The 13,764-nt window shown below is 39.1% G+C and overlaps 1 protein-coding gene across 4 annotated transcripts in view; it reads left to right on the top strand.

The window, feature by feature from the left end:
- LOC126281968 (inorganic pyrophosphatase) overlaps positions 1–13,764 on the top strand; it is a 132,712-nt gene that overhangs the window by 68,482 nt on the left and 50,466 nt on the right. For 3 of the 4 annotated variants that reach the window (XM_049981364.1, XM_049981355.1, XM_049981372.1), the window contains 4 exons: positions 284–385; positions 714–829; positions 1,471–1,590; positions 9,200–9,286. In XM_049981364.1, coding sequence (XP_049837321.1) covers positions 328–385; positions 714–829; positions 1,471–1,590; positions 9,200–9,286 — 381 coding nt within the window. In that variant the 5' untranslated portion in view covers positions 284–327. Of the gene's footprint in view, positions 1–201; positions 386–713; positions 830–1,470; positions 1,591–9,199; positions 9,287–13,764 lie in introns of those variants that run through there. The other variant, XM_049981347.1, reaches the window with a different exon arrangement.

Raw genomic sequence — 13,764 nt, 5'->3', positions numbered from 1 at the left:
ATTAAGGATAACACTCGTTTTCTCGTGAGTAAACCTGTTGTCGTGATATAATATCGTTTGTTTCTAACTCTAGTAATCAGGTTCGACAGATCAATTTGAGATGCTAAATTGTATGCAACTACTGACAAGAAGATAAGGAATCAATTCTCATTGGTCGGTCGATGTTACAGCTGTCGGTCGACCTTGTGAAGCAAGATAGTGCCACTAGATGGCAGGATGCTCAGAACTGTTACGCACGTGTTAGCAGACTGTGTTAAACAGCGGTGTGTTCATTTGTCCGCAGGTGGTGCTGTGGCTGGTGTACTTGTAAATTCGTTGAGAAGAAAAATGTATTCTACAGTAGAACGAGGAGCTCCAAACAGCTTGGAATATAGGATATATTTCAGTAAGTATTAACGTTGCTTGGTCATACGGGATAAGTGTTATCATATGGAACCCGGTCGTGACAAGTAGACCAATATGTACATTCTGATAAAATATATAGTTCAAGGCCATATGTACTCAGATGAAGGACATGACTTGACAGAGCTCGTAAAGTTCTGCTCTGAAAATATCGACTTACTATTAATATTTAGTAACACAATGGTGTGTACATGGCTTCATTGCCGTTTTAATATTCATTTTAAATTCTGGTGCACTTACGTGACTGTTGTTAGTGTAATGTAATGTATAAAAACCGTAATGCTATACTAAAGTTGTAAATTGTTGTACAGAAAATGAGAAAGGACCTATTTCTCCGTTGCATGACATTCCTCTTTATGCCGATGCCGGTAACAAAATATTCAACATGGTTGTGGAAGTTCCGAGGTGGACAAACGCGAAAATGGAGGTAATTATTTCTGTGCCAAGTTACATATATATCTAACTAAAGAGTGACTTTAATACCGCAGCTATACCGTGTGGATAAATGTTTGCAGAATAGAGTGCTAATCCTTAGTTAAGTTTTTGTAAAAATTTCAGATGTAATCGTAGAGTAATAAACTAGCAAAGTTGGAAGGACACAAAATGTTAACTCTATATCCAGAGGCTTGTCAGAATATACCTAATTTCGTTGATATTTGTGAATTTCATTTATGTACCTCAGAATAGCTTCACTCTCCATTAAATACTTGTAGTATGTAAACTAATAAATTAGACAGCTATTTAATAATAAAACAGTTTGAGTGGCATTGATGGGCTGTAATTAAGGCTAATAAATTCTTAAACATGTTACTTGCTAGTAGTTTGCCGGCCGTGCGGTTCTAGGCGCTACAGTCTGGAACCGAGCGATCGAATCCTGACTCGGGCATTGATGTGATGTCCTTAGGTTAGTTAGGTTTAATTAGTTCTAAGTTCTGGGCAACTGATGACCTCAGAAGTTAAGTCGCATAGTGCTCAGAGCCATTTTGCTAGTAGTTTAAAATGACACAAAATTCTCTAATTTGTGACTGACAAGATTCGAATGTATAAACAAAATTCTTATTTTTGTAGATCAATCTGAAGGAAGTTCTGAACCCTATTAAGCAAGATGTAAAGAAAGGAAAACTCAGATATGTGGCGAACTGTTTCCCCCACCATGGTTATATATGGAATTATGGTGCACTTCCACAGGTAATTCTTCCATTCATGCCTTAACACACAAAGAAGCTACACACAATGTGGTGGTACTGAAACTGGCCATCTACTTTCAGTGACACCATAGTTGTAAATATCAGTAAGACATATGTAACCTTAGTATGCTGTTTCTGAATTGCTGCTTAAGGCCATTCAGTAATCGTAACAAAGGCTCTTACTTCGTAGGTCAGTTTACTGTGAATGATGAAATTGCCATAACTTTATACATGCTGCCATAATCTATTGTTACTGGTCAAAGCTGATGGTCAGTTTGAAGTCCATTTGCTCTCTTGCATGACTAGTTCTAAATAAAGGGAATCTGTTTAAAATACTGTGCTGGATTATAAAGTAAAACTTTATTTTTCTCTGTGGTACTGAATTTGTTGGGCAACTACTCCTATTCCATTGCTGAGAATCTTCATAGCAACTGAATGTTTGGGGTGGCTAAAGTGCATTTATTGTGTTCACACTCGTTCATTGCATGCAGCTATTTGCAGTTTTGTTGGTTATGGCCATTCAGGTACTAGTATATGTTAGCCATTTACTCACCCAGTCATATAATGTTTCACAAATATTTGGCTGTTCTTTCTAAATATTTTAAGCTCTTCAGAGTTGTGATTTAGTTTAGATTGTTGTGATACAAAATACCAGCTAACTTTATTTACTAATTGTGAGAGATTACAAACAGTGTGATTTGCTGCCCACATCGGACTCATCCCTTCAGTTATTCACATCTCACAACCTATGCCAACAGCTGAAAACACTAGCATAAGCTGCAGACTCTGTACATGCACTTACACCTTCTGCGTTATGATTTACGTGGTCTCTGCAATACACTAATTTCATAGGCCATAATGTTAGTTTCATTATATTGCAGTTAAATAAAATGTACCTCTATCACCAGAATATGGATACAGCTCTGATGAATGGTTTAACTGTGGCGTTGTTAAAGATATCAGTACCGTCAGAATTTGCTGGAGTTAGAGACCACAGAAACCTGAATTAGCTGGAAAGTGACCAGAATCTCTCCAGCTCAATAAATAATTTCAACTGCTTATGGTCTGAAATTTTCACATCCACTGAGATTCAGTACACTGTTTCTGACCAGGGAAACACCCCATTGCACCCACCTCCCAAATTCAGTTGTAAAATGGCCCATTGAGTAGTCTACATCTACATGACTACTCTGCAATTCACATTTAAGTGCTTGGCAGAGGGTTCATCGAACCACAATCATACTATCTCTGTACTATTCCACTCCCGAACAGCGAGCGGGAAAAACGAACACCTAAACCTTTCTGTTCGAGCTCTGATTTCTCTGTCAAAAACTGAACACGCATCAAGCATGAAAACTGGCAGGTGTACTGGAACATGATAAAAGAAGCAAAATATAAACAGTGGACGGTCGAAGCTCAAGATCTGCAACATCGACCACATTGCAAGAATAATGGTGTCATTGTTGTATGGTCACGGTGTTGGACTGCAGAGTGGGAGTCTGGGTTCAATGTCCCTCATGCCCAAGTTTGTTACTATTTTATGAACTGTTGGTGCAGTCATTGATGGGACTGTTCTGCTCTTATTGTCTTTGAAATGTCATACTGTACATTCAGTATAAAATGTCATGTAGTAAGAATATGTTACCATTGCAAGTAAATGTATTGAATAGTGAGAGCAGGCAAGAAGCAGCATCTCTCTCCCACAGAAATGAAAACATCAAATAAACAGGTGTAAACTATGTTACAACAAAGGGATTAGTGAAAACCTCCAAAACAGAATGCAAAACTCAAGTGTTACTTGTGTGGAACAAATGGAGGTAAGTACAGCTCATGGTCCCTTCCTTTAATCTCACTGTTGCAAACAGATGTTGCACCACAGCGCACACACACAAATTTGAATACAGTGAACACACACGTCAATGATGGACAGCTCATAATTTTGAGAAAAGAGTAAAAGGCAGATACGAACAGATTTCCTTCGCAGTCCAACAAAGTGACCACATAACCACAATGCCATGGCTATTCGGATTTCCTGTGTTGCACATTTTGAGCTTGGACCATAACTGTTTATATTTTGCTTCTTTTTTTCACTTTTCAGCTCACCTACCTTTTTTCATGCTTGATGTGTGTTCCATTTTTATGGGCTTCCCACTGGGACAACTTGCCCTAAACCATAGGTGTTGCGATGGTTAGTTACCCTTGAGTACTTAAGTCCACAATTACATTTTTGTAATAATGTGTCACACAGAGTTATTTTGTTGTTCCAACCTTCCAGACCTTGTCGGGATTGAGCTGAGTAAAATTTGTATTTGATTTTTGTACTGTGTGCAGAAAACTGTTGCAGTTGAGCAGTAGTTGAGATTTTGAGGACAGTGTAACTACTTTCTGCTCCGGTACACAGTTTGATAATTCATAAATATTCACATCATATAGGCTGTTGAAAAAGACTTGTTGACAGCAATGGAGAAAGTAATGAGGCCAGGTGCACAAAGGGGAACAGCTTGGACTAGAGGCTGCAGCAGCCATCTGCAATTACCAGACCTTCACTCCCACAACTGCAGTAACCATTTGCTCTTTGCATCATGAAGCTTACTGTCCTGTGGCACTGTTGTGCTCTGAGATCTTGTTTCCATTTATTAGAGTTCCATGGTCAGTATTTTATCTGTAACGACTGTTGTGTATTGTGTGATACAGAACAGCATCAAAAGTAATTTCCTCAAATGTTGTTCAGTGGAAAAGTGTGCCTTTATTATCTTGACCAGGGGATTGACGTACTGGGTTGGCTAACAAAAATGGTTTGGGTGCTACATGCCTACACTATCAACAGTTCTTGGTAATGCTCCTAAACACTGTTATTCACAAGATGTGCACAGTGGCACAGAAAGGAGGAGATGATTAGTGTCCTAATGTCCAAGTAAGTGATTAATTTAAAAACTTAGCTCCTAGAACTAGGATCCCACCATAAACCATGATTAACCTTGTGCGAAAAAGAAGAGCTGGCAAAACCATATAGGCATATTCATTAGATTGTCACCTTTCCACAAACATTTCAACACAACAGAATATGGCTCAAAATAAAAGGTTCTGTTGTGACAATAATAAAAATATTATTGTGCATGCCAACTTCTTGTCTGGTTGAAACTCCACGCCAGTTCTGGGCTCAAAGCTGGGATGGTTATCATTTGCAGGCACATGCTGAGCTATCAAAGGACAACTCGAAACCCACCCTCACAGCATTTTTTTTTTGCCAGTACCTCATCTTGTACCTTCCAAACTTCACAGTTCTCTTGCATACCTTGCAATACAACTACTCTTAGGAAAAAAATTACTAGTGACAAGAGGATGATTTGAGTCGTGTTTGGATAGCTGTCACTAGAGCATTTGCTTGTGAAAGACAAAAGTCCCTAGTTGGAGTCACAGTCTGGCACACAGCTTTATCTGCCAGAAAGTTTCAGAGCAATGCATAGCTGCCATAGTTAAAATTCATTCTGGAAACTCTGCAGGTGAATCTCTCGTCAAAAATACTTGTAGCAATAGTCACCTCTGAAGACTGGGAAAAAGCTAATCACATGTTGTCCATCAAGGGAAAACTTCACCGAATGGAGCTGTTTTAGGAAATTAAATAGAAAAATGACTACATCATAAACATGAAGTTTTTACAAATAAGAAAGCTCAGCAACAGTCAAAGTGAGGTTATGTCTGTATCACAAAATAAAGCTCTGTTCACAAAATAATTGCTGTTATACTGACGTGTATGTATTATTGCTGTTCTTTCTTCCAAACTGGCAAGTTTATTGTTGATTCGACTTCTTTCCATGTTAGAAATAAATGGAAAGTTGATCTGAAAATGTTTAATTATGAACCCAGTGATCAGTGCCTTGTAATAAAACTTCAAACATAGTTATGTCCTGCAGTAGTTAAATCTGAATTTAGTTTTAGATACCTGTGGTTCAAATCATTTTCCTGATCATCTTGATCTAAGCCCTTTCAATACATCACACTGAAGACACTGCCATTTTTAGGCATGCTTCCAGAACGCTATCACTACCTATTGCTCCGTCTCATCTCTAATGACAACAGTATCAACATATGAAGTAATCATCGGTAAATTATAAAAGGAAAACTTATCGTATTGAGTGTCACCTTGAAAGTTTGTTCACTTCACATGTTGACAATCGTGGCATGTAATAAGTAATTTTCAGTTGATGTAATACACTTTCCTTCAAATAAATATGATCTTATGTAGGAAAATGTTTAATTTGCTAATTTTTGATGTCTTATGAGACAGAAGGATGAGATGATAGTGTTCAGCTTAAGGCTCTCTCGTTAGAGGAATGAAACTCCAGTCTGGCTATCATATGTTATATAGGTTATCTAAACTAACTAAGGCGAATACTGCTAAGACCCCTCACATAGTGAACCTGTAAGTTGTGCACTCCCAGATTTCTTCTTAAATCTGAGCTATTGTTTAATCCCCAATGACAGTAGTGATGACCCATTACTCATTCCTTACTTTTGAAACAAAGAATTTCACACTCGTTTTACCAGAACTTAAATCTAATTAAGAGGACATTCTTTGCTAAAAGAATTTGTACTGAGTACTTGCACCTTCTAAGACAAACATTTAACTAAAACCTAAACAGAATCATGCGTTTCACATGGAAATAAATGAAAGGCAGGGAAATGTTGAGAAATTTATGGATAAATGGTGAAGAGGCAATGAGGAAAGATTAGATGATACATAGTAATAAAGTTTTAAAGAGGACAGAATTGATAATACTGAGAATGCAGATTGTGACTGGAGTAATATAGTACGGGATGAACAAAGAAGAAATACACAAAAATAGCAGTGGATGGCTATAGGAGCTCATGCCGCAAAGTGTTGACTTGCTAGAATTTGTAAAAATTGGTTTTGGGATGGTTAAGATTGGTGGCACAATCACAGCCTCACTGCCAATATTTCAACAGGTGCACACCCTATCATTTTCACTATCAAGAGTCTTAATTATTGTGCTGACCCCCCACTACATAAGGCCTTTTGAAGGGCTCCACTCTTGATCCTGTTTCCAGTAATCTTGATGCTCTGGCTTACTGCACAGCAAAACACCTTGCTGGTATTGTTTTCTTCTTCGATACTGTTATGTGGCATCATGAAGATGAAAATTAGGTGGCTTTTTAGAACATTGGAATTAAATGCACTTGGATGTTAGTTTTCATGATGAAAATGCTACAGGGTGGCCGCCTTATCCTTCATGTGTTTGTTAGGGGGAAGGTTGGTGCCATTCATAGAAAGCCAATGCATAGTGATTTGTATCTACAGGCTGGTGATTGTCACCATCCGGCTCAGCATGGTTGGGTATTCCGAACCATGATACAGAGGGCCCACATCATCTCAGACCCAGAAATTGTCAGAGGAGTTAGACTGTTTTTCCTTAGAATGGCTGTTATAAAAGATAGATGAGATGTACATTATATTCTTGACAAACCATGAATCATGAGTGATGATAATAGGGCACCAGAGTTTGTGATACTTTACCATAAGTAGGTGTTATTTGCAACTGGAATGGCCATATTCTGTGAAAATTTTATAAAAATGTGCTTTTCAATCATTATCAAAGTTTAGGGACCTTTTAGTAATGTACAGGGATACCTTGGTTTGCATGCGGTGGATGTCTATCGTATCCCTTGGAGTTTTTCATGTCTATGAGGACTGTGAAGACCTGGTTTGAAGTTTTTGCTCGATTCTGTGCATTCTTGAAAATGACAGGCTGTGCACCTTTCAAAATATTGACAGTCGTCAGACATCCCCTTGTGACAATTTTGTGAGAAGGAAAGTTGCCACTCATCATACAGTGTAGATGCTGAGTCACAGATAGGCACAATAAAATTACTCACAATTATAGATTTCGGCCATTAAGGCCTTGTCTGTTGTTCACGAGGGCCGTAACGGCCGAAAGCTACAATTGTGAGAGTTGTTTTTGTTGTGTCTATCTTAAGCTGAGCATCTCTGCTATATGGTGAGTAGCTTCCATGCTTGATTTCCCATTGCTTGACACCCCATGTGAGGTATTTGGAAATCAGTAGTTTAACATTCCCCACTGTTTTGCAACTTTCTCAGAAACTAGTAGATAGGACATCATTAATAGTTCTTAAGTGGCAGCTCATTACATGTGGGAGTTAGCTAATGGTCATCTATCCTACTAATAAAACTGTAAAACAGTTATCTGTCCGAACAAGCTAATCTCCAAAACTATGAGACAAATCTTCATAGGGTTTTTACAGGTTGTTAGTGTAGCTTAAGGTAATGTGCAGGCTTTATTTCATCAGAATAGGACCATGGGAAAAATATAACTTGACGTTTCACTGGAAATTCTCTCCTCAGCGTAATAGCTCGGATGTTTAATCATAAAGGCATAATACACCAGAGGACCAATGGATGGCAATGTTAATTTCTTAACTCAGTGTCAGGTGCATTTTCAGAAGTTCATGTCAGTGGCAGAAATAAGTGCCACAATCTTAACTTTATAAATACAAACTAGCAGTGAATTTACTTGGCTAGGACACACGGCTTTACTTATTTTTGCTTTGTTGTAAAAACTTGACATTTCCTTGGTTCCTTTGATTCTTTATTTATATTATTTGCTAGGAAAAAGAATTTATTAAGTTAGCTTTGTGATTCAGTAGCTAATCATTACATTTTAATTTTGTTTTGTTTATGAATAAAAATGCCTAGAAAATACTAGTCTTTCTGAATGCACCAGCATAGAAAACATACTGCAGATGTTGCCCTCTGATGAATCCAGTGAAGATATTGAGGTGAGACTTGCTGTGAATTGAGAAAAGTCAGGCTTCAAGTAACTGTTTGGAAACACTGTCGGAAAGTAAGGCACGACATAAATCTTGTCAAGAGTGTCATGCATTATCTCGCTCATCAGAATTCTTCACTCGCAGAGCCTTACTTTTCCAACATAACATCATAGAAGTGGAAATTTTGACAGGAAGTGGCGCAGGTATTAGATATTTTATAGTACAAGTCCTGTTTCTTTCTAACAATTCATTATTTCACTTTAAATAGGTACAATACCTGGTAAACTTAAATTCATGAGGATAAATAAAGCACCAGGCTGCATGTTGTGGGTGTGAATGTTGGTGTCAGTTACTTTTTGCACAGCCAGCTTTAAGTAGCTCTCCCCCATGTTTGTGCAGCAAACTAGCTCTATGTTAATGTCCTCAATTGTACTGCGGGAAATGTTGTATACAAAGAAGCTTTGAGTCAAAATTAAAATCCACGTTTACCAAGTCTCGACCACAACTCTAAATACCTATGTAATGCCGGGTTTCTCAGTTAGCAATTAAATGAAATGTAAAAGTAGCCTTTTAAATCAGTTGATCACACACACACACACACACACACACACACACACACACACACACACACAAAAATTACGTGAATGCTTCTGTCATGAATAGCAATTTTTTCACTTTGCATTCTCAGTTTTTTGTCGTAAATCCCAAAATGTGAAATAAATGACATACAATAATAATAATCTATTGCTACCCTCTGACATGTGGAACATTGTGTTATTACACCTTCTGATTTTTGTTTTCAGACATGGGAAAATCCAGAAGTCCTAGATGAATCTACTGGCTGTAAAGGAGATAACGACCCAATAGATGTTCTAGAAATAGGTTATAGGGTGAGTAACTGCTGTGTAGTGCTTGGATACATTGCAGACGATTTTTAATATTTCAGTAACTATATTTCCTATGTTCGACATCACTATTAATTTTTAAATCAGAGATTAAACTTAAATACAGGTTGTCCCATTAGAATACAGTTTCAGCTCTTCATATTCACATAAAATTACTAACAAAGAGATAGAGGGGCTGGCCAGTACTTACCTCAGCTCAGTACAGCCGATAGAAACACAAAAAACAACCGAAAATTTAAGTTCCTAGCTTTCGGAATAAATGTTCCTTCATCAGGGAGGAGAGAGGGGAAAGAAAGGGAAGAAGGGAAAGTGGATTTAGTTACTCACAACCCAGATTATGAAGAAACAGGGAGGGTAGCAAGGATGGAGGCATGGTTGTCAGAGGGAAGCCAAAGGTATTCTACTGTAGGTACTGTGCCAGCTTCAAACCAAAGAGGATGCATACAGAAGTAAAGAGGTATATAGTATAAAGATGTAGGATGAAAATATGCATGAATGGCTAAAGAGGAAAGGGAAAGAGGAGAAGACTGAAAAGTAAATGGGAGTGAGGTTGTTTAACATAGGCTCAGTCCACGGGGATGGCGGGATGAAAGGATGTGCTGGAGTGCAAGTTCCCATCTCCGCAGTTCAGAGGGACTGTTGTTGGGTGGGAGAAGCGAAATGGCACATACGGTGTAACAGGTTCCTAGGTCCCTAGAATTATGCTGAAAGGCATGCTCCGCTACTGGGTATTGGACATCTCCTAGGCGGACAGTTGGTCTGTGTCCGTTCATGCGTTCAGCCAGTTTAGTTGTTGTCATACCAATGTAAAAGGCTGTGCAGTGCAGGCATGTCAGCTGATAAATGATGTGTAATTTCACACGTGGCCCTGCCTTGAATTATGTATGTTTTACCAGTATCGGAGCTGGAGTAGGTGATTGTGGGGGGATGCGTGGGGCAGGTTTTGCAGCGGGGTTGGTTACAGGGGTAGGAACCTCTGGGGTAGAGAAGGTAGTCTGGGAATATTGTAGGGTTTAACAAGTATGTTACAGGGGTTAGGGGGACGACGAAAGGCAACTCTGGGTGGTGTGGGGAGAATTTTGTCAAGGGATGATCTCATTTCAGGGGCTGACTTGAGAAAGTCATATCCCTGGCGAAGTAATTTATTGATGTATTCGAGGCCAGGATAATATTGGGTGACAAGGGGGATGTTTCTGTGTGGTCTGAGGGTAGGAATATTGCTGTTGGATGGGGAGGAATGTATTGCTTGGGAGATCTGTTTGTGGACAAGGTCTGCAGGATAGTTGCGGGAGAGGAAAGCACTGGTCAGGTTATTGGTGTAATTGTTGAGGGATTCGTCACTGGAGCAGATACGTTTGCCACGAATACCTAGGCTGTAGGGAAGGGAGCGTTTGATGTGGAATGGATGGCAGCTATCAAAGTGAAGGTACTGTTGTTTGTTTGTGGGTTTGATATGGACAGAGGTGTGGGTGTGAGCTTCAACAAGATGGTCAACATCCAGGAAGGTGGCTTGGGTTTTGGAGAAGGACCAGGTGAAATTCAGAAAAGGAGTTTAGGTTATGGAGGAAATTACGGAGTGTTTCTTTGCCATGAGTGCAGACCACAAAGATGTCATCTATAAACCTATACCAGGCCAGGGGAAGCAGCTGTTGGGTCTTCAGGAAAGCCTCCTCCATGCGGCCCATGAAGAGGTTGGCATAGGATGGAGCCATCCTGGTTCCCATGGCAGTTCCCCTAATTTGTTTGTAGGTATGGCATTCAAAAGTAAAGTAATTATGGGTGAAGATGAAGCTGGTAAGTGTGATAAGGAACGAGGTTTTTGGAAGATCTTCGGGTGGGTGTTTGGAGAGGTTGTGCTCAAGGGCAGAGAGACCATGGGTGTGTTGGATGTTTGTGTAAAGGGATGTAGCATCTATGGTGACAAAGGTTTCAGGTGGGAGAGGAGTGGGAATGGATTTGAGGCATTCTAGGAAGTGGTTTGTGTCCTTGATGTAGGATGGGAGTCTGCGGGTGATAGGTTGGAGGTGTTGGTCTACCAGAGCTGAGATACGTTCTGTTGGGGCTTTGAAGCCTGCTACAATGGGACGGCCAGGATGGTTCTTTTTGTGGATTTTGGGTAATAGGTAGAAGGTAGGGGTACGTGGCTCAGGTGGAGTAAGTCTATGGAAGCCGTTGTGAGGCCTTGTGAGGGACCTTGGATTTTTAGGATTTTCTGCAGCTCAGTCTGGATGGAGGGAATGGGATCCTGGGTAACAGCTTTGTAGGTTGAGGTGTCGGAGAGTTGACGCAGTCCTTCTGCCACATACTCCACACAAAACTAGGAAAAACCTCAGGAATTTTTAGAATTCCAGTTAGGTTTCAGTGGCTTAGCCTTCAGTTACATTTTTGGCATTTTGAAGGCTAAGAACCGATAAACAGCAAAATGTGTTAAGTGTTAAGACTGCTACTGGAATACTTCATAGCAATAAACTGCTACCGACGAGCGTGATGTCAAGTTCTTTTCAGCTGTTGCTCACGCGCATGTGCAGTTGAAGTGCATATGGGTGTACCTTCTCCTGCTTCCTGCTGTTCGAAGTTTGACTATTAGCTGTATCAGCAGTAGCAACAAGAAGCCAGATGCTATCCGGGAAAAAATTTTTGTGGTGTGCTCGAGCTGCCAGAATGCCACATGCACATAGCAGTCTGGTTTGTGGTGGGGAAGGGATTAGTCTCCACGTAAGCCATGTTTACGTTTAGTGGTTTTGTTATTACACTTCACACATCAAATGAAAACGAGGTTGGAAGCTATCAAGTGAATAAAAATTCATTCACATAATTACAGAAGGCTAACATGTTATTAATTTTCTGATTTTTTGTTTCCACATTTTTGACAATCTCCTTGCAGTACAGTGGAGTTATTTTTGTCAGTTTGTAAATAAATGTGGCTTTTAATCTTTCCCAAAAGACAGTAAATTAATTAAGAATGAAGTGTTTTATTCCTCACTATTGGCTAGATGAAACTGTTCACTGAATTTAAAGTGCACATTTTCATCTTCTGGCATGTATGGCATTATACTATAATAAAGAACCAAACATGAGACAATACAGTACTGGTACTCCAAAAAAAATTTACATCTTGAAAACGCATTCAAATCTTATCAGGATAGCACCTATTTAATTGCGAATCTGGACATATGAATTTGCACTTTGATGAATTATGCATTTTAGAATGGTGTAAGAAATTCTGATGCTCTTGGAATATCCTATTTGTTTTATGACGTCATGTAAGATCTCTTAATACTACATATGTATGAACATATGGGCTTCCTACATCATTGTAGCTGCCCACATGCAGTAATGTCTATCAGAACACTACATGCCATGGTAATCAAATGATATGATTTAGGTATGATTTCTAGCTTTCACTGCTCATTTTTTGGAAGTCAAATAATACAGTATTGTTAACTTTTCAATTTTTTTACTACAAATTTTGTAAAATTTGTACATTACTTTTCCCTTCAATTATTAGACAGACATTTGCTGTTGATTGTTCATGATAAACATTAAACTTCTGAGTGTTTAAAGTTCTGGATGGGTTTAGGATGTGTGAATTCCTTTTATTGGTCATATAAAGGTTGAAGCCTACTCTCCCCATGAAGGGTCTTTCAACTGGTAGATCTTATGGGGGTGATAAGCATTTCAGAATTTCTGACTTGAGGAGAGGTCTAATCTGCAAAGTGCACTAAATCCTTGGTCCTACTTTTTTCTCATTGTGTTGTCTTTCAGAGAGCCAGGGGCTGGAAACCATAAATGATGAGCATCTCCTCTGTCCCTGTCCATGTTCCTCTCTCATCTCCCCTGTCTTCTCTCATCACACATTCCATCACTCCGATCCATTTGTCTCTGTCTTCTTCTAGTCTATGGCCTGTTATTGTCATTTCATGGGCCTGTCTTGGTACCCCAAAAACTTGTATTCTTCTAACATGTCTATATCATTTTAATCCTGTTTTTTTTTTTTCCAATGCTATATCACCTGGGCTTCTCTCACTATTTCTCTGCTGCTTTCTTTACTAGATACTTTCTATTCTATTTCTATGAAATTTTATCTTGCAATACTGTATCCTGCTCACCTGTCACCTTCATTGCTTAAGTTTTGGCAATACCTCCTTGCTCCATATCAGGCTTCTTGCACTCTGCAAGAAACCATGGGCTTACCTCATTGTCCTACCATTCTGCTGTCTATTATCCTCCCCAAGTACTTGAAACCTTCCACCTTCTTTATTACTTAAACTACCACCACCACCACCACCACCATGGCTTTCATATTTTTATTTCCTATTTGCACTCTTACCCTTGCCATAATCTCATCCATTATGGTGATGGAAGTAGAAGGAATTATACACTCCCTTTGTTCAGACCATTTTTCTGTTTAAACAAGCCTGTCTTCTGACCTACTTCTACTCAACTCATATTTTCTTCATTAT

Source organism: Schistocerca gregaria, chromosome 1 (assembly GCF_023897955.1).
Source record: "Schistocerca gregaria isolate iqSchGreg1 chromosome 1, iqSchGreg1.2, whole genome shotgun sequence".
Taxonomy (NCBI): domain Eukaryota; kingdom Metazoa; phylum Arthropoda; class Insecta; order Orthoptera; family Acrididae; genus Schistocerca; species Schistocerca gregaria.
This window is presented reverse-complemented; position numbering and strand designations above follow the sequence as displayed.